Consider the following 21,566-nt stretch of genomic DNA (forward strand, 5'->3'; position numbering starts at 1 on the left):
CTGGACAATAGGATTCTCTTCCCTTTTCATCCTTCTTTATGTCCATCTTTAAGCTGGTTTTACAAGTGACCTAACCCTTGTCTCCATCTCCTTGTTTATTTTACTAACAGAACAGCTTGAAGCTTTGAAAAGCGTGATGGAAGCAGGAGAATCCGCTGCCCCAGTGAACATCCTAGAGGATGACAATGAAGAGGAAATAGAAAGTGGTGAGTTGTTCTTTTTTTTTTAAAATTTACACTTCACAAACATACTTTTTTAAAATAAGTATGGGTCTCATGGACCCTTTTATATCATGTGACATTTTAATTTCTTGTAGGTACCTGCACCATCCTTAATCTTCTGGTATTTAGGAGTACTTTTCCAAATAGTATGGCTTAGAATTTCCCTACACACTAGATTTTAGTAGCTTAGTCATCTCATTTTCTGGTGTGCCTTCAGCTGTTCAGCAGAAACTCACAGAGAATCCTTGAAGCACTTGCTATCAAAGACAGGGCTTAGAATAAAAAGAAAATTTTTGTAGTCCCTTCCTATCAGCAAAACATGAACATCAGTGTTGTTACTCATGACAGCCGTTCAGGCAAGTTAAAAGGGAAGGAACATGGGTAGGGACCCTCAGTAAATGCTTTGTTTGTGTGCACATATAGTGAATTAGAAACTCAAAGCCAGAATCAAACTTTCAAGTTCAAATTCCTTCAAATAACCATCTCACTACAATTAGCTATATTCTAGTAGAGAGAATAATTTTTGCAAAGGCAGCTTTGCTCAAAATATTTCAGTATTTGCTATTACCTTCTATTTTACTTTGGCCATATAGCCACAACCATAACCTTTGGTTTTAAATACGTCATTTGAAAGACTGTGAATGTTGTTAAAAATTATCTGTTATGTAGCATGAGGATTGGTTAACACATGATATGAAAATTTATTAACAGAATAGCTTGTTGTATGCACTGTGTGTCTGTTAGTTAGAGCCTTGAGTTTAAGTAGTGCTTTTGGGCTAAATAATTTAGAAATGCTTGTAGAAACTCTATTTTTTATATAAGCATCTGAAATAGAAGAGTAGATTTTAAGAAAGTGTGACATTATAGATAAAAACCTAAAAGCTGTGAGAACCAACTAATCATACTCACGGCCCCTAAAACAGATTCCTGACTATGGAAGACACTTTATAAGTGATTTATGTTGCATGTCCAAACCATGGGAACGTGACTTACTTTCCTATGTTTTATACAAACAGCAGGGAGGCTGGAGTTAGCTGACGGTATTTAATCAATGCCCGTTATGGTCATCTATTGCTCTGCAGCAAACCACCCCAAAACACTTGACTGCTGTCTCTCCTGGTGGGTCACCTGGGCTCAGGCTGGGGGCTTTCCCTTTGGTTTCTCACGTGGTTGCCGGCAGACAACATCAAGAGTCGTCTGAAGGTCCCCTGAGGCAGTGCCTGATGGCTCACTCGGAGCTGGTGGTTGACACTGGCTGGCTGTGACAGCTCGGTTGGCTCTGTTGACACAGACACCCCATGTGGCCTTTCTCTGTGGCATGGTCTTCTCGTAGCATGGTGGCTAACCTCCTTGATGAAATGTCCTGAGAGCTAGTGTTCCAAAGGGCAGAAAACAGAAGCATCTAAACAGTTTAAAAGCTATGCTTGGGAATGGCATATCATTGTTTCCCCTGTGTTTTATTCATTAGCTCAGTCTTAGTTCAGGCCCACCCACATTCTGGTGGGTAGGTGAGTAACTAGATCACATTGCGGAAGAGTCAGAGGGAAACTGATATTATTGCAGCTGTCTTTGGAAAATGCAGTCTGCCACATTGCCTATTATTTTATTTCACACTTTTTGCAAATCGTAAACCTCAACAAGATTTAAAAATAAAATCTTAAAAGGAATATATTTAAACAGATCAATAAAAAATGATACAAATGAACTTATTTACAAAACAATCAAAACACAGATCTTGAAATCAAACTTATGGTTACCAAAGGGGAAATGTCAGGGGAAGGGATAAATTAGGAGATTAGGATCAACATAAACACACAACTCAGTTGTGTCTGACTCTTTGCGATCCCATGGACTACAGCCTGCCAAGCTTCCCTGTCCATCACCAACTCCTGGAGCTTGCTCAAACTCATGTCCATTGAGTCAGTCATGCCATCCAACCACCTCATCCTCTGTCGTCCCTTCTCCTCCCGCCTTTAATCTTTCCCAGCATCAGGGTCTTTTCCAATGACTCAGTTCTTCACATCAGGTGGCCAAAGTAGGAGTTTCCACTTCAGCATCAGTCCTTCCAATGAATATTCAGGACGGATTTCCTTTAGGATGGACTGGTTGGATCTCCTTGCAGTCCAAGGGACTCTAAAGAGTCTTCTGCAACACCACACCTCAAGAGCATCAATTCTTCAGTGCTCAGCTTTCTTTGTAGTCCAACTCTCACATCCATATTGACTACTGGAGAAACCATAGTTTGACTAGATGGATCTTTGTCGGCAAAGTAATGTCTCTGCTTTTTAATATGCTGTCTAGGTTGATCATAACGTTTCTTCTAAGGAACAAGCGTCTTTTAATTTCATGGCTACAGTCAGCATCTGCAGTGATTTTGGAGCCCCCAGAAATAAAGTCTGTCACTGTTTCCACTGTTTCTCCATCTATTTGCCATGGAATGAAGGCACTGGATGGCATGATCTTAGTTTTCTGAAAGTTTAGTTTTAAGCCGTCTTTTCCACTCTCCTCTTTCACTTTCGAGCGGCTCTTTAGCTTCTCTTCACTTTCTGTCACAAGGGTGATGTCATCTGCGTATCCGAGGCTGTTGATAATTCTCCCAGCAATCTTGATTCCAACTTGTGTTTCATCTACCCTGGCATTTTGCATGATGTACTCTGCATATAAGTTAAATAAGCAGGGTGACCATGTACAGCCTTGATATACTCCTTTCCCAATTTGGAAACCAGTAGTCTGAAACCAGTCTGTTGTTCCATGTCCAGTTCTAACTGTTGCTTCTTTACCTGCATAAAGTTTTCTCAGGAGGCAGGTAAGGTGGTCTGGTATTCCCATCTCTTTAAGAATTTTCCAGTTTGTTGTGATCTACACAGTCAAAGAATTTGGCGTACTCAAAGAAACCAGTTTTTCTGGAACTCTCTTGCTTTTCCTATGAGCCAATGATATTGGCAATTTGATCTCTGGTTCCCCTGCCTTTTCTAAATCCAGCTTGAACATCTTGAAGTTCATGGTTCATGTACTATTGAAGCCTGATGATGGTGGTAGTTTATTTGCTAAGTCGTGTCCAACTCTTGCAACCCCATGGACAGTAGCCTGCCAGTCTCCTCTGTCCTTGGGATTCTGTAGGCAAGAATACTAGAGTTGGTCTCCATGTCCTTCTCCAGGGGACTTCCCTGACCCACAAATCAAACATGGGTCTTCTGCATAGCAGGCACATTCTTTACCTACTGAGGGAAGTTGAAGCCTGGCTTGGAGAATTTTGAGCATTACTTTGCTAGTGTGTGAGATGAGTGCAATCATGCAGTAGTTTAAACATTCTTTGGCATCGCCTTTCTTTGGGATTGGAGTGAAAACTGACATTTTCAGTCCTGTGGCCACTGCTATGTTTTCCAAATTTGCTGGCGTACTGAGTGCAACATTTTCACAGCATCATCTTTTAGGATCTGAAATAGCTCAACTGGAATTCCATCACCTCCACTAGCTTTGTTCATAGTGATGCTTTCTAAAGCCCACTTGACTTCGCATTCTATTATGTCTGGCTCTAGGTGAGTGATCACACCATCATGGTTATCTGGGTCATGAAGATCTTTTTTGTATAGCTCTTCTGTGTATTCTTGCCACCTCTTCTTAATAGAGGTGCTTCTGCTTCTGCTTCTGTTAGGTCCATACCATTTCTGTCCTTTATTGTGCCCATCTTTGCTTGAAATGTTCCCTTGGTATCTCTGATTTTCTTGAAGAGATCTCTAGTCTCTCCCATTCTATTGTTTTCCTCTATTTCTTTGCATTGATCACTGAGGAAGGCTTTCTTATCTCTCCTTGCTATTCTTTGGAACTCTGCATTCAAACGAGAATATCTTTCCTTTTTTCCTTTGCCTTTAGCTTCTCTTCTTTTCTCAGGTATTTTTAAGGCCTGCTCAGACAAGCATTTTGCCTTTTTGCATTTCCTTTTCTTGGGAATGATTTTGATCACTGCCTCCTATACAATGTCACAAACCTCTGTCCATAGTTCTTCAAGCACTCTATCAGATCTAATCCCTTTCATCTTTTTGTCACTTCTACTGTAATCTAAGGGATTTGATTTAGGTCATACCTGAATGGTCTAGTGGTTTTCCCTACTTTCTTCAATTTAAGTCTGAATTTGTCAATAGGGAGTTCATGATCTGAGCCACAGTCAGCTCTTGGTATTGTTTTTGCTGACTGTACACAGCTTCTCCATCTTTGGCTGCAAAGAATATAATCAATCTGATTTCAGTGTTGACCGTCTGATAATGTCCTTGGTTCAGTCTTCTCTTGTGTTGTTGGAAGAGGGTGTTTGCTACGACCAGCACATTCTCTTGGCAAAACTCTGTTAGCCTTTGCCCTGCTTCTTTCTGTACTGCAAGGCCAAATTTGCCTGTTACTCTAGGTATCTCTTGACTTCATACTTTTATATTCTAGTCCCCTATAATGAAAAGGACATCTTTTTTGGGTGTTAGTTCTAGAATGTCTTGTAGGTCTTCATAGAACCATTCAGCTTCAACTTCTTCAGCATTAGTGATCGGGGCATAGGCTTGGATTTCTGTGGTATTGAATGGCTTGACTTGGAAACAAACAGAGATCACTCTGTCATTTTTGAGACTGCGTCCAAGTACTGGCATTTTGGACTCTTTTGTTGACTATGAGAGCTACTCCATTTCTTGTAAGGGATTCTTGCCCACGGCAATAGACATAATGGTCATCTGAATTAAATTCGCCCATTCCAGTCCATTTTAGTTCACTGATTTGTAAATGAATGTCATTCACTCTTGACATCTCCTGTTTCACCACTCCCCATTTGCCTTGATCCATGAACCAAAGATTCCAGGTTCCTATGCAATATTGCTCTTAACAGCATTGGACTTTCCTTCCATCACCAGTCACACCAACAGCTATGCGGTGTTTGCTCTTTGGCTTCGTCTCTTCATTCTTTCTGGAGCTATTTCTCCACTTAGCTCCATTTTGGGCACCTACCGACCTGGGGAGTTCATCTTTCAGTGTCCTATCTTTTTGCCTTTTCATAATGTTCTTGGGGTTCTCGAGGCAAGAATACTGAAGTGGTTTGCCATTCCTTTCTCCAGAGGATCATGTTTTGTCAGAACTCTCCACCCTGACTCATCCATCTTGGGTGGCCCTACAGGGCATGGCTCATAGTTTCATTGAGTTAGACAAGGCTGTGGTCCATGTGATCAGTTTGATTAGTTTTCTGTGGTTGTGGTTTTCAATCTATCTGCCCTCTGAAGGATAAGGATAAGAAGTTTATGGAATTTTCCTGATGGGAGAAACTGACTGTGGGGGAAACTGGGTCTTGTTCTGATGGGCGGGGCCATGCTCAGTAAATCTTTAATCCAGTTTTCTGTTAATGGGCGGGGCTCTGTTCCCTCCTTATTTTTTGACCTGAGACCAAACTATGGTGGAGGTAATGAAGATAATGGCGGCCTCCTTCAAAAGGTCCCATGCATGCACGGCCATACACAGTGCCCCCGACCCTGCAGCAGGTCACTGCCAACCCACTGCCTCCACTGGAGACTCCTGGACACTCACAGGCAAGTCTGGGTCAGTCTCTCGTGGAGCTACTGCTCCTTTCTCCTAGGTCCTGGTGCCCACAAGGTTTTGTTTGTGCCCTCCAAAGGTCTGTTTCTGCAGTCCTGTGTAAGTTCTATAATCAAATCCCACTGACCTCCAAAGTCAAATTATCTGGAAGTTCTCAGTCCCTTTGCCAGATCCCCAGGTTGGGAAATCTGTTGTGGGTCCTAGAACTTTCTTAACAGTGCAAGGATTTCTTTGGTATAATTGTTTTGCAGTTTGTGGGCTGTCTGCTCTGCTGCTTTATGGTGGGGTTAATGGTGACCTCCCCAAAGAGGGCTTATGCCACAGGCTGTGTGACCAGGTAGCTGCACCCAGGGCCCCTGCGGCAGGCCACTGCTGACTCCTACCAGGAGACTCAAACACAGGTCTGGTCAGTCTCTGTGGGGTGTCTGGGTCCTGGTGCACACAAGGTTTTGTTTGAACCCTCTGAGCATCTCTGGCAGGTATGGGGTTTGTTTCTAAATGCTGTTTCACCCCTCCTACCATCTTACTGGTGTTATGCCCAGAGTCCGAGTCCCCAAAACTGAGAGAATAAGACGTCCACAGCAATGCAAAAGCATGAAGGGGTTTTATTTCTAGCTCGAGCTAGGGCTCCCACCACATCCAACGCAGTGGAGTGGAGCAAGGAGCCCCGAGCCCAGATTTACAGTAGTACTTATAGGTTTTAGAACAGAGAGTTGGCAAGGGCTGATTGGCTGCAGGAGTTTCCTAGTATTTACTAATTGGCTAATCTTTGTTGGCTGCAGGGGTTTCCTGGTATTTACTAATTGGCTATAGGCTGCAGGGAGATGTCTTTTACGTCCTGATAAACTCAAACCAGGTTACGGGGAGTATGCTGATTAGACAAGTCCTGGCATCCGCGGGGATGACCTCACTGGGCAATGACTCAGCTTTTCCCGTGAGTCCTACCTTAGTCCCTGAAGCCTATCATGGCGTTTGTTAGGTCCCAGCAACTGGGGCTTCTCCTTTGCCCTTGGACGTGGGGTATCTTTGCTGGGTCGGATCCAGCATTCTCCTGTTGATGGTTGTTCAGCAGGGAGTTGTTATTTTGGAGTTCTCACAGAAGATGAGTTCCCACATCCTTCTACCCCACCATCTTGCCAGCACAAAACTAGTCTTTCACATTCTATTGTTTTCCTCTATTTCTTGCAATGATCTCTGAAGAAGGCTTTCTTATCTCTCCTTCTTTGGAACTCTGCATTCAAATGGGTATATCTTTCTTTTCTCCTTTGCTTTTCACTTCTCTTCTTTTCTCAGCTATTTGTAGGGCCTTCTTAGACAACCATTTTGCCTTTTTGCATTTCTTTTTTCTTGGGGATGGTCTTGATCACTGCCTCCTGCACGATGTCACGAACCTCCATCCATAGTTCTTCAGGTACTCTGTCTACCAGATCTAATCCCTTGAATCTGTTTGTTAACACACAACTACACATAAAATAGATAACTAACAGGCACCCACTGAGTATTCTGTAATAACCTATACGAGAAAAGAAACTGAAAAAGATTGGATAAATATATGTGTATAACTGAATCTCTTCACTGTATGCTTGAAACTAACACAACATTGTGAATCAGTTATACACCAATAAAAATATTTAAAACATCAATAAAGTACTTTTAAACATTGAAAGTCTGAATATTATATAAAAACTGTCCCTTAACTTTAAGTTAACTTTCATAGATGATAATCAAAAACATGTAAGGTGTTATTAGATAATAATCCAGTAAAGCTATAGAATAATGAAACACATTAAGAAAAATAATAATATTAATGATAACAACAGCTACAATTGTTGTACCAACTGTGATCGAGTGCTTTACATCAATGCCTCCTCTAATCTTTATGCAGCCTAATGAAACAGTTATTACATTCATTTTTCAGATGAAGAAACTGAAGCTTAGATAAATAACATATGTTACATGTGGTGCCACAGCTGGTTGGCAATGACACTAAGACTCAATCTCAAATTGCTTTGACTCCAGGGTCAAGTCCTTTTGTACCCCACAACATTGTCCTTCTAATGTATAGAAATATAAAGAACAGAAATCTGCAAAATCATTGTTTGTCTTTAAAAAAGGAGAAACAATATCAATGATGAGTCAGAGATGTGAAGTTTCTTGAACATGCACATTCATCTAAAATGAGGGGCCAGTATGATCCACTTATCATCCTTAAGGCTGCTTTCCCAACTTTTATGCAGATGCTCATCATTCCTAGAAGCAAAATAAATTTGCCTCTAGTAACTCCCATGTTATTCCAGAAAAGTTTGTGGTAAAGTTTTAGTTGTTCTGACAGAAATGCATTGATTCATACGTACCTGAGTTTCTCTCTAATGGGAGAGATGTCTACTATCCCCATTACATATGAGTCTTATGTCCCCTCAGTCGTACTTGAGTTTAGTTCTGGTCAACCAGTTGGCCGTAATTACCCTCTATCACAGTACGATCCTACTACACATGAATGAGGATTCTCTAATTTAAATACTTCAAGAGGAAACCAAGCACCGTTCAAGAGGGCAGACCTGCCTGAAGGCTTTGGAAAATAAAAAAGGCTCTCAGTCCGTGAATATGTGTGTCCAGTTATTAGGCTGGACATAGATTCAGATGAGCAGGTTTATACATAGGAAACCCTAAAGATATCACCAGAAAATTACTAAAGCTGATCAATAAATTGAGTAGAGTTGCAGGATACAGAATTAATATAAATCCTTTGTATTATACATAGAAAAAACCCTAAAGATGTCACCGGATGAGAAGTGGGGAATACCAACATTGTGTGTGGCTGTTGGTGTTACACCATCAAGAGATGCTAGCCTTTAGTTGTACAACCCTTTTAAAGTAGTTATTAAGTCTCAACCACTTCTATGGAATATACCCCCCTTGAAATTCAAGTAGTTTATATCTGGCTGGGCAGGTTAAACTAGATATAAAATTGAAATTCAATAGTGATGGTCAGAGGTTTCAAAATCTTGGTCCCAGACTGTTGGTCACAGAAATCCAGTGATACATTAAAAGCTTTAGTCTAAGAAGCCTGAGAATCTAGGTTCATATTCTGACTCTGTGACTTCAGACACATCAAATCATATCTGTGAATCTGTTTATTTTAGATATAAGTGAATACACTAGCCTAGATTATTTTGAGACCTCTTTCAGTTTCTCAGATCCTTTTTTCCTGCCTAAAGCCAAGATGACCTACTTTAAGAAAAAATCATCTGCCTCCAGAATAGCCCATCGCCAGAATATCAGTTCCAGAAGAGGAAGGTGTCTCACTGCTTTCCCTTGCCTTCATCCCCTCCCTGGAATGGCACGTTGCGTAAAGTCATCCAAACTTCTGAACTTAAGACACTGCCGATTGAAAGGCACTACTGTTCCAAAAGAAAGAAAACTGCTTCTAGTGCATTATAAAATGCCATCGGTTAAAGGATACTTTGTCACATTAGATATATTCCAGCGTGGGGGGATGCGCACCTTAGAATCAGTGAGAGTTTTTCATCTACTCCTGTTCTTGCATTCTCCTTTCCACCTTTTAAACGTACTATTAAAAAAAAAAATACATCTAATTCTTATGGCCCTGTTCACCTCTCTCAGAAATATTTTCAGTGTTTTTTTTGGTTTTGTTTTTGTAGTAAAGGTCCCTCATGCTCAGTGTAGTGACAGTGTGGATTTGTGTTGACTTTATTTTATGGCCTGTGGCTGTCTCCTATTCCTGGCTAGTTTTTAGGCAAATGTCTGGGAGCCCCTGCAGGATGGGTGTCATGGGAATACAGATCTCATACCAACCAGTAGGTGGCTAATTTTCCAACAGGCAATCCTTTTTCCACTGACAGCCTTAGGTGGATACCAGAGTTCTTGTAATTTCCTGAACTGATGGATTGAATAATGGCATTTCTGCCTCTCTACTTAGCTCAGTCCAGGCTCCTGGGGTACCAGCCTGATATAGCACCCACTTCCTGCCCCCTCCCCACCATGAACCCCAGGAAGGACTTCAGAGTCTTTTAAACCTAAGCCAGATTTGGCAAATGATTTACAGAAGCAGTAAGTCCTTCCAAGTTCTTTCTTTTCTGTATCACACCACTCCCAGCCACAAGTCATTATGCCCATAAAATTCAAGTAGACATTTTTGACTCTTTTTCAGAATTATCAGATGTATTTTCCTTCTCTTATATCTTGTTTTCTCTGGGTGTCATAGGAGATCAAACTATCCTTTAATTTTTAGGGTTATTGTATATATACTAGGATAGAAGTAATCATTCACATAAGAAAAGCTTATAAAAGGGTCAAGCATGTAAAAAACCATGCTAACGATGACTTACTGCGAAACACAAGAACAGCATTTTAGATCTGTAATGACCTGTAATGGGAAATAATCAGTGCATATATATGACTGAGTGACTTTGCTGTACACCGGAAACTAACACAATATTTTAAACCAACTATATTCAGTAAAAAACATAATGCTCGGTGCAGGAGAAATAACAGGATGTCCTCCTTGACCTTGATCAGATGAGAGTTTAGTGAGCGTTTAATTAGAAAAAAATTACTTTTAAAAACTTTCCTGTTTTCATTTAGCTTCCTTCTCATCTAAAAGTGCTTCTGTTCTACCCAAAGTTACAGAGGAGGCCTGACCCTTTGGTGTTAAGTTAGCTTCATGAATTTTCCTTTTGTCTTTCCCACAGCTGAGCAAGAGGAGGAAGCTCACCCTGAATACAAATATGGAAATGAACTTTCTGCAGATGACTTGGGTCACAAGGAAGCTATTGCCAATAGTGTCAAGAAGGTCAGAGTCTTGGTGGTATTTGCTTTCATGACTTCCGAGAGATGGCAGCTGGTAGCTATGACATTTCAGAAATGTGAGCGCCACAGGAGAATAAGGGAGCCTGTAATTCCCCATCTCGGTGGGGTGGCCAGACAATATCTGACCTTGAGGCATGCACAGTACAATGACTCTTCGGTCATGCCTAGTGTCGACCCCTACCTCTTTGGCCCATGTCCTTCAAATGTTATTTATTTCCTTATGGCATGTGAGCAGGAAGACAGCAGCAGCACCCCAGCAGCAGAGGTGGTGCTGTTCAGATCATCGAGTTAATGACCCCAATCATCCCAGCAAACCCTCATTAGAAAATCAATGCTACCCATTGGAGGTCTCATCTCCCTCCTAACATAGAATAAGCACCGGTATATTAATCACCTTCATGCGTGTGTGTGTGTGCGCGTGTGTGTGTGTGTGTGTGTGTGTGTGTGTGTGTGTGTGTGTATGTTATGGAAACATTTATGGTCTGCTGTCTTAGCACCTTTCTAGTATGTGTGCGTGCTAAGCCACTTTGTCCTATCCGACTCTTCTCTACCCCAATGGACTGGAGTCCACCAGGCTCCTGTTGATGGATTCTCCAGGCAAGAATACAGAGTGGATTGCCATTTCCTCCTTCAGGGGATCTTCCTGACCCAGGGATCGAACCTGTGTCTCTTATGGCTCCTGTATTGGCAGGCAGATTCACCACTCTCATCACCTGGCATGGAATATAAGATTGTTAACTCTCGTCACCATGCTGTCCGTGACATCCCCGGGACTTACTCATCTTATAACCGGAAGTTCATACCCTTTGAGCGTCTCATTCCCACCCCGCACTGGGGCCTGGCAAAGTGGTTGGTTTTTGATACTAGTGACTGATAGAGTAAGAAGGTGCAAGAGAGCCCACTGGATCGCTAGCCTGGGAGTCATGGTGACCTTGAAAAGAGGCGTTTCGGGGCAGGTAGGGACCCCTTGAGCAGACACATCGGAATGAGGAGAAGCAATACTTCTGAGCAGTTTTGATGTCAAGGGGAACCAGTGGTTAAAGGGAACCCAGGAGTCCAGAGGCAGTTAATTTTAGGATAAATAAATCCAGGGTGATGACTGAATCCTTTGACATGGTCTTTGATGGGAGCAGTAGTACTTCATTATTGAAGACAATGGATGAAGATGCAGGTAGGTGTATACAGTAGGTGCTAAGAAAATGAGACCAAATTTATCTGCTGAGCAAAGCCAAGAGAATACTACCATTACATTTACCTTTTCTGACATAGAGCATTGCAGCTACTTTCAGATTATTAGATGCCTACTAAACTCATTATTCTGCCTTTATCTGCACCCAGACATGAGTGTTGACTTGCTAAAGAGTGATCCTTGACCAGAGGAGGTGGTCACATCAATTATTTCCCAAGCCCCATCACTAGATCACTAACTAAATTACCTTAAGGAAGCACTGAAATAGGTGAAGACTATCAGCCAAAACGGAGATAGGCATTTTGATGAGCTTTTCTGGTGTGGAAGAGAGTTACACCATGACATCCTTTCAATTCTCACTGTATCTGTGGCTTTATGTCACCAGTAATGTCCTATCGTAACAGATAAATAGAATAGCAGGTGTACAGATAACTAACATTTAAATATCCACAGGTGTGGGGCTACTAAACTTGGAGTTTCTCCCTTTAGAGAAGTAAATTATTTTCTTTCTCTAATTTAGGCTTCAGATGACCTTGAACATGAAAACAGCAAAAAGGTAACAAAACAATTCCATTGTGCATTTTGTTTTCATTATTAGAAACTAATGTGGTCATTCAATATTAAACAGGTGTTACTAACTGCTGTTTATTCTGTCTACTCCCACCCACTGCCCATGAAATATAGCGTGTTTATAGGGATAATATTTACATGCCCAGTGCATCTACTTACAAGAGTCTTCAAAAGAAAAAATTAACCATGTGATGGAATGATTATATCCTGATAGAATCACAAAACCTAGGGCAGACAAATAAGATGATTTTTCTAAAAATAAGTGTTTGGGCATTTAGGTGTATTCTTAGTTAGCATTTGAGATTTCATTAGTAGACGATGGACAAAGGCATGTATAATTCTTCTACTGTATGTTTATTGATAATTAGTAATGCCAGTACCATAAGCTGGGTACTGGGCTGATTCCCTGGATGACAGCCTTGTTACTGTCAGTCATCATGTGTAGCAAGGATTACAGTCTGACCCACTAACCGCATGAGAAGGCTGAGGCCTTAAAGATGAAAATAACTTGGTCACAGCTGCTTAGCTAACAAACATCAATGATCGAAGATCAGCTTATCTTTGTTGACCCCAGTATCTTAAGAAATTATAGTGGAAGAGAATTTCACAAATATCTTAGGAGAAGACTGGGATCAGACTTAACCAGAATTATTCCAAACTTTAGACAGTAAGAATATCGGGTTTTCCTTCAAATAAGATAGGACCCCATAGACAAGAAGATAGTATTTTCTGAAGCCCTGATGTGGGAATCAAATCATAAAGTAAATTTCTGCCTATGGCTGCCAACAGTTTCACAACTGCAACACACCATGTACTTCTATTAAAAGGACCACTTTGATGTCATGAGCTGTGAAGAGGATATAACAATTAAAAATATTACTTTACTTCCCTTATGATAAAGTCAAATTCAGTTCAGTTCAGTCACTCAGTCATATCCGACTCTTTGCGACCCCATGAATCACAGCACGCCAGGCCTCCCTGTCTGTCACCAACTCCCGGAGTTCACTCAAACTCATGTCCATCGAGTTGTGATGCCATCCAGCCATCTCATCCTCTGTCGTCCCCTTCTCCTCCTGCCCTCAATCCCTCCCAGCATCAGGGTCTTTTCCAACAAGTCAGCTCTTCGCATGAGGTGGCCAAAGTACTGGAGTTTCATCTACAGCATCAGTCCTTCCAATGAATACCCAGAACTGACCTCCTTTAGGATGGACTGGTTGGATCTCCTTGGCAGTCCAAAGGACTCTCAAGAGTCTTCTCCAACACCACAGTTCAAAAGCATCAATTCTTCGACACTCAGCTTTCTTCACAGTCCAACTCTCATATCCATACATGACCACTGGAAAAACCACAGCCTTGACTAGATGGACATTAAGTAATGTCAAATAAAACTCCTAGAATGGATACAATGTGAAATTCACTAACAGAACAAAGACCTTTCCGTTTTGCTATCATATGAATTTCCTGGATTATAGGTCATTTTTATTTTCAGATTCAATGTATTCATGATTATGTGCTCCTAGTCTAGGAATGAACTCTCAAATTTTAACTGGGGACATTTGAAAACATGATTTCTAAAAATCTCAACAAGTTACATTATTTGGTTATTTGTTGGCTTTTATTGGTGAGATCAGTTTGATGATCTAAAATGTTATCAGGTAAACAAAATGGCCTGGCCATTTTTTAAACAAATGAATTAACTGATATGAGTCAATAGTTTATTTATCCTGGATATTGATCTCAATTAAATATTGATCACTTCTGAAGGTGTTATTTTTGTTGTTGTCGTGTTGCTTTTGTCCTGATTTACAAGGAAACAAACTAAAATAATTTGTTTCTCTTTGCCTGTGTGCAAAATAATGCAATTTTAATAGGTCCTGTGTAGTGGATTATCACATTAGTTTAAGAATAAGCTTTTTTTTAAATACCACAAACTATTTATGTACGTGTCTTGGTTTCCAAAAGTGTTAAGCAGGTATGGTCCCCAGATCAGCTACTTAGGAGCTAGTTAGAAATGCCATTTCTCAGGTTTCACAGCAGACTCCCTTTTTCAGAAACTCTGAGAGTGGGGCCCTGGAATCTGATTTAACAAGCTTACCTGTGCACTCAGATGGTAAAGCCTCTGTCTACAGTGTGAGAGACCTGGGCTCGATCCCTGGGTTGGAAAGATTCCCTGGAGAAGGAAATGGCAACCCACTCCAGTACTCTTGCCTTGAAAATCCCATGGGCGGAGGAGCTTGGTGCAGGCTGCTATCCATGGGGTCACAAAGAGTCGGGCATGACTGAGCAACTTCACTTTCACTTTCACCTGTACACTAAAATTGAAGGATCTCTGTTTTTAATTTCATAACTTGTGAAATTATGAATTATAATACCTATATTCCATAGCATTACTCTGAACTTCAATTTAGTTTCTGGAATAAAGTCCTTTAAAAATCTAAAAAAATGTCTCCAAAATAAGGTAAGCTTCATATTTTACTATTATCTTTATTTGTATTTGGAGCCACAATAGACATTAACTTTTTTTTTTGACCACTCCTCAAGGCATGTGGATTCTTAGTTCCCTGACCAGGATGGAACCCATGATCCTTGTGTTAGGAGCATGGGGTCATTGGACCACCAGGGAAGTCCTGACGTTAACTTTTAAAATTATCCTTTATTGGGACTTCCCTGGCGGTCCAGTGGTTAAGACTCCACACTTCCTAAGTATGGAGTGTGGGTTCGATCCCTGGCCAGGGAGCTAAGATGCCACATGCCTCATGGCCAAAACACCAAAACACAAAACAGAGGCAATACTGTAACAACTTCATTAAAGACTTTAAAAATGGCCCACATCAAAAAAATCTTTAAATAAATTAAAAGCTCTTTTTTAAAATTATGTTTTATTTAACATAATTGAGGAAGAGAAAAATCTTTCATCTTGGACCTGTGTGCAGATTGTCCCTAGTAAGGAAGCTTGTAGGGGCTTCCCAGGTGGCTCAGTAGTAAAGAATCCCTGCCAGGCAGGAAACCCAGGAGACTCGGATTAGATCCCTGGGTCAGGAAAATCCCCTGGAGGAGGACGTGGTAACCCACTCCAGTTTTCTTGCTTGGAGAATACCATGAACAGAGGAGCCCGGCGAGCTGCAGTCCATGGGACCACAGAGTCAGGCATGGTGAGCAAGTGAGCACACTCAGGCAAGGCAGATTGCGGCGTAAGTCTGAGAGTCCGGCTGAAGTCACTGACGTGTGTATTCCCTTTGCTGTGCTCGTAGGGCCTGGTTACCGTAGAAGATGAGCAGGCGTGGATGGCGTCTTATAAATATGTGGGTGCTACCACTAATATCCATCCATATTTGTCCACAATGATCAACTACGCACAGCCTGTAAAGTTTCAAGGTTTCCATGTGGCTGAAGGTAACACCAAAGGTTAAATGCTATTGCCTTTTTTGTCTGCTTTCCTTTCACTGTGCTGCGATCTGACTTGGTGCCACTCCCTTCCCGGGCATGTGGACTGTTCCATCTCACCTTTTTTCCTTGCACACACCACACACGTCCTTGGCTCTTCGGGGCCTTGTGCTGTCGTTTCCAGCATCGTCCACAAGGTGGCTCTGAGAGACTGGATTTGGTAGCACTCCAAGGCATAGCCTCTTGGATTAGATACACTTGATAAGACCCATTTGAGTCAAAACCTGGTCTCTTAAAAACATAGCAAGTGATATTTTAAAACTTCTCATAATTACTTCTGGACTGGAGAAGACATAGTCCTCACTGAAAATACATATTCCAGGGGTGGCTGTGAATGTCAGTTGGTATACATATAATTGACTCCAAATTGAGTTCATCACACTTTTCTTAAGTCAGCCATCTCCATCGCCAGAACATTAAGGAAAGTAGAAGCTACTGATATCATGATGGAGCATCTGCCTCCAAAGCCTCATGATTCAAGGTGTAATTATATTTATCGCGTGTCTTTCTGTGAGTCTGATGGCAGAGTTTCTAAGTTCTTTGCTTTTCTTTACAGAACGCAATATTCATTACAACATGTCTTCTTTTAATGAGTCAGTCGGTCTAGGCTACTTGAAGACACACGCCATAGAATTTGTGAAGTATCCTTATGTATTAAGTGGAATAAATGGTTGGTGAACTTTGAGTTTGGCAGGAATCTCTAAAACAGAAAGATGCCTAATATAATATTGTGGTTTCAGAGCTAATAAAATAATGTATGTGAAAGACTGCAGCAGCAGGGAAAACCTGCCCAAATGCAAATTGTTTTTATAATCCACACCGGGAACTATGGTTTTTCTCTTTAGCGTCCTTTGTACATGTGAAATCTGTTCTCTGTTTTCACATGTTTTTGTCAGTGTTGATCTCAATCGTCATTGCTTTAGCTCTTTGTGATTTATTTATCACTGCCGGGATACTCTTTTCCATTTTCCTTAATACGTTACACAGTTATAACAAACGGCAAATGAGTCGCATTTACCCCAAGGGAGGGCGAGTGGACTCCAGTAATTACATGCCTCAGATTTTCTGGAACGCTGGCTGCCAGATGGTTTCGCTGAACTATCAAACCCCAGGTAGGAACTGATGTCCAGTGACCTCGAATTCCATGAGAATGTTTTGACAGGACGGTGCCAAGAGTTGCTGTCAGTTGACTGTGGGCATTTTTTGAAAGAAGCAGACATATGGCAAAACAGCATCTTGTTGGATGTATAGAATGGTGAGAAATTGAAAACGCAAACTAAAGTAATAAAACAATGGTAGAAGATAATAGAGTTTGATTTCAATTGAATTGCCTTTTGAAAATGCCGTGACTAATCTGCTAAACATTGTCCCTTTTCCCAAAATATGTCTAGTTTTTCTTCTTTTTGGATCAAACTTATCTTCTTGTCCAGAGACAGAATGAAATGAAAAGACTTTGAGGATCTTTGTACAGTAACTATGACTCATTTCTCCTTGGGAAAGTAGCCTTCCCACTGTTGACATTCAGCAGGAGATCAGCAACATAGCAGAATCTCACCATAAAGATGTAGAGTATTATGGAGTAGATTCTGCTAAAATGGTGTTTAAGGAGTCCTATACACTTAGAGGTACTAATGTATAACTTATTCCTCCGAAGTGTACTACCCAGGTTCCAATATATAATAATTTTTTTTTTCCTGCAATGAGAGTAGTCAATTTTTATGAAAGCATAAATAAAATCTTTAAAGTTTTCAAAAGTTTGCTTAAGAGCCTAGGAGCACAATATGAAGACAAGAGACAGAAAATATATAGTCTCAAACAGGTGAGAAATATGCCACAAAACCTGTTCACTGCATCATGGTCCTTTTTAAAAAAAATTAATCGAGTTATTTTAGTTGGGGCGAATTGCTTTACACTTGGTTTTTGCCATGCATTGACATGAATCAGCCATGGGTGTACATGTGTCCCCATCCTGAAGCCCCCTCCCACCTCCGTCCCCACCCCATCCCTCGGGGTTATCCCAGTGCACCGGCTTCAGGGCACTCAAAGCATGGTCCTTTAAAATGGGTGGGAAAAAACATCCCTTTTGTTCTGTTCTTTCCCTCTATGAGGGTATCTCCCGTCTTTCCCAGTTTAGGGCATTTTTTTTTTTCAAGCCAATCCACGATACTCTGTAAACCTGAATGCTCCTTGCTCCCTGTGATCTGGAGTAACTGGAAGGTCCTATGACTTGCGTCCCTTTGGCGTGGATGTGGCCTGACTGTGTTTCCCATCCTCAGTGACCAGAACTGAAGTCAGGTTTCTGCTTGGCACCCCTCTTGCTGCTCACTGTGCTAAACTATGACCAGGAATCGTCACGATCCTGGAGTGTTTCTAATAGAAACAAAAAAGATTAAAAGGCACTGCTGATTTTGCTTATTTAAAAAGATGTCAAGTTGTATTCTTTGTTGTCAGTGAGACCATTATGTAGATTAAATGATCCAAAGGCAGTTTATTCTCTAGGCCAGCTTACGTTTTATTCTATAATGTAAGGTTTAATCATAGTACTTTGAGAACAACAACAACAAAAAATCATCAGGAGCCCCCCCCCCTTTTTTTTTTTTTTTTGCTGATGAAAAGAAAGAAGATTTTGTTTGCCTGCAAGAAAAGTCCTAACCATGCTCTGCCAGTATAGACCCCACTAGACTAATTCTTTTTAAATCACACATTTTTTAATATGATACTTACCTAGTTTGTTTTTGATTCATTTTAATTGAGTTTTATATTCATACAACCCTATCGGATTTCTCCAGCATACCCTCCCTCTGGGTCATAAGGCGTGTCTTCTCTAACTATATATATATCAGCTTAGACATCTGTACTCTCGACAGTAATTCAACAGTCCTATGACTCATATATTGAATCCAAATTTGGAAGTAATGCCAACATGATCTCTATGAATGCACATTTTTTTGTTTATTTTAAACTCAAGGTCATTTAAACATGGAAAAAAGAGTTGTATGCCTCTCTCTGTAAACAGATCCAGAAGTACCTTATGGTGTTAAAAAAGACCTATCAGCCTGGGATCAGTATCTGATTTCCATTATTTAAAATCACCCCATAAGAATCTTCTTTGTCCAGGAAGATGAAGTGCTAAATTATTTTTGTCTCTTGACAGATTTAGCGATGCAATTGAATCAGGGGAAATTTGAGTATAATGGATCCTGCGGGTAAGTAATGTGATTTAAACTGTTGTCACCGTGTTCCACACTCCATACTACAGCTGTAATGAAACCGTGTCATTTTAAATTAGGGGTTGGTGAATTTAAGCGAGGTTTGAGGGATGGGATAGAAACAAATGAAATCTCCAGGTAAATTACATCTGCAATATATATTCTTCATCAACCACAGTTTCACTAAGCAGATTAAAAAAAAAAAATTAACCACTAGGTAAGCAGTTTATTATACACACTCTAGAGTTTAATGCTCTCACTTTAAATTCAATAGTGGAGGCCTTTATCGCTAGGACAGATAATGATGCCTGCTCATCTGGACATCAGCGAGAGGGGCAAAGATAGTAAATACGTGTATCTTACATAGGACAGATAGAGGAACGAAGCTGATCTAGTATAGAATGAAGTCCTCAGTGTTAAGTGGAATTTATTTCAGCTAGGCAGACAGTTGGGTCCTCTATTAACTTTTTTTCTTGTCTTGTAAATAGTAGTCACCAAAAAATAATGCTGTGAATGTTGTTTGAAGTACTTAAATAGTGCTCCCTAAAATCTGTGAACCAAGTAGTGAAACAGGAAATGTTAATTTCACTGAAATGCTGGAAAGTTAAATGAAAGAATGAAGTTAAAGAAAGTTCTATGGAGGAACTTTCTTGTAGTTCTTGTATAAGACATTCTGTACATGTTCTATAAAATTTAAAAAAAAACAAAAAAAACAAAAACAAAAAACTGTGTGGCCACTTTTCTCCTCCATGCAGATGTCCCCAAGTGGTACTGCAGGTAAATGATCTCAAACCATTGCCCAGAGCCTTCTAGACTAATCGAATAGAGTACTGTATCTTCCCACCACACTACTGTCAGAATGCTCTTGGCCTCCCTAGTTGGATATGTAATGTCCAATGTTGGATACTAAAAACAGCCAATCACGATAAATTTTTCGGCACTTGTAGATTGAGAATGCCTACTCCCACCTCTTCCTGACCACCAATGCACCTACACCCACAGGTGACAACCCTGTTACCCAAGTCACCCACCTGCAGCATACAGGACATTTGCCTCTGCTCTGTGTTTTGAAGGAAATGCAAATTGTATACCTTAAACTAATGAAGTGTTATATTTCAGTTCAGTTCAGTTCAGTCGCTCAGTCGTGTCCAACTCTTTTGTGACCCCATGAATTGCAGCACGCCAGGCCTCCCTGTCCATCACCAACTCCTGGAGTTCACTCAAACTCATGTCCATCGAGTCAGAGATGCCATCCAGCCATCTCATCCTCTGTCGTCCCCTTCTCCTCCTGCCCCCAATCCCTCCAGCATCAGAGTCTTTTCCAATGAGTCAACTCTTCACATGAGATGGCAAAAGTTTTGGAGTTTCAGCTTCAGCATCAGTCCTTCCAATGAACACCCAGGACTGATCTCCTTTAGAATGGACTGGTTGAATCTCCTTGAAGTCCAAGGGACTCTCAAGAGTCTTCTCCAACACCACAGTTCAAAAGCATCAATTCTTCACCACTCAGCTTTCTTCAGCCTAACTCTCACATCTATACATGATCACTGGAAAAACCATAGCCTTGACTAGACAGACCTTTGTTGGCAAAGTAATGTCTCTGCTTTTTAATATGCTATTTAGGTTGGTCATAACTTTCCTTCCAAGGAGTAAGCGTCTTAATTTCATGGCTGCAGTCACCATCTGCAGTGATTTTGGAGCCCAAAAATAAAGTCTGACACTGTTTCCACTGTCTCCCCATCTACTTCCCATGAAGTGAGGGGACCAGATGCCATGATCTTCGTTTTCTGAATGTTGAGCTTTAAGCCAACTTTTTCACTCTCCTCTTTCACTTTCATCAAGAGACTCTTTGGCTCCTCTTCACTTTCTGCCATAAGGGTGGTGTCATCTGCATATCTGAGGTTATTGATATTTCTCCCAACAATCTTGATTCCAGCTTGTGCTTCATCCAGCCCACCGTTTCTCATGATGTACTATGCATAGAAGTTAAGTAAGCAGGGTGACAATATACAGCCTTGCTGCTGCTGCTAAGTCACTTCAGTGTGGCTGACTCTGTGTGACCCCATAGAAGGCAGCCCACCGGGCTCCCCCATCCCTGGGATTCTCCAGACAAGAACACTGGAAAGGGTTGCCATTTCCTTCTCCAATACATGAAAGTGAAAAGTGAAAGGGAAGTTGCTCAGTCACGTCCAACACTTTGCGACCCCATGGACTGCAGCCCACCAGGCTCCTCCATCCATGGGACTTTCCAGTCAAGAGTACTGGAGTGGGGCGCCACCTTGACATGCTCCTTTTCCGATTTGGAACCAGTCTGTTGTTCCATGTCCAGTTCTGTTGCTTCCTGACCTGCATATAGGTTTCTCAAGAGGAAGGTCAGGTGGTATGGTATTCCCATCTCTCACAGAATTTTCCACAGTTTATTGTGATCCACATAGTCAAAGGCTTTGGCATAGTCAATAAAGCGGAAATAGATGTTTTTCTGGAATTCTCTTGCTTTTTCAATGATCCAGCAGATGTTGGCAATTTGATGTCTGGTTCTTC

General features: G+C 41.1%; 1 protein-coding gene across 6 annotated transcripts in view; it reads left to right on the plus strand.

Annotated features, from left to right (window-relative positions):
• PLCB4 (phospholipase C beta 4) overlaps nucleotides 1-21,566 on the plus strand; it is a 477,139-nt gene that overhangs the window by 373,228 nt on the left and 82,345 nt on the right. For 4 of the 6 annotated variants that reach the window (XM_069546386.1, XM_069546388.1, XM_069546385.1 and 1 more), the window contains 7 exons: nucleotides 111-206; nucleotides 10,496-10,596; nucleotides 12,323-12,358; nucleotides 15,624-15,765; nucleotides 16,373-16,457; nucleotides 16,804-16,928; nucleotides 18,971-19,022. In XM_069546386.1, the coding sequence (XP_069402487.1) occupies nucleotides 111-206; nucleotides 10,496-10,596; nucleotides 12,323-12,358; nucleotides 15,624-15,765; nucleotides 16,373-16,457; nucleotides 16,804-16,928; nucleotides 18,971-19,022 (637 nt within the window). The remainder of the gene's footprint in view (nucleotides 1-110; nucleotides 207-10,495; nucleotides 10,597-12,322; nucleotides 12,359-15,623; nucleotides 15,766-16,372; nucleotides 16,458-16,803; nucleotides 16,929-18,970; nucleotides 19,023-21,566) is intronic. The other 2 variants (XM_069546390.1, XM_069546389.1) reach the window with 1 other exon arrangement.

Source organism: Ovis canadensis, chromosome 13, assembly GCF_042477335.2.
Source record: "Ovis canadensis isolate MfBH-ARS-UI-01 breed Bighorn chromosome 13, ARS-UI_OviCan_v2, whole genome shotgun sequence".
In the NCBI taxonomy this organism is placed as follows: domain Eukaryota; kingdom Metazoa; phylum Chordata; class Mammalia; order Artiodactyla; family Bovidae; genus Ovis; species Ovis canadensis.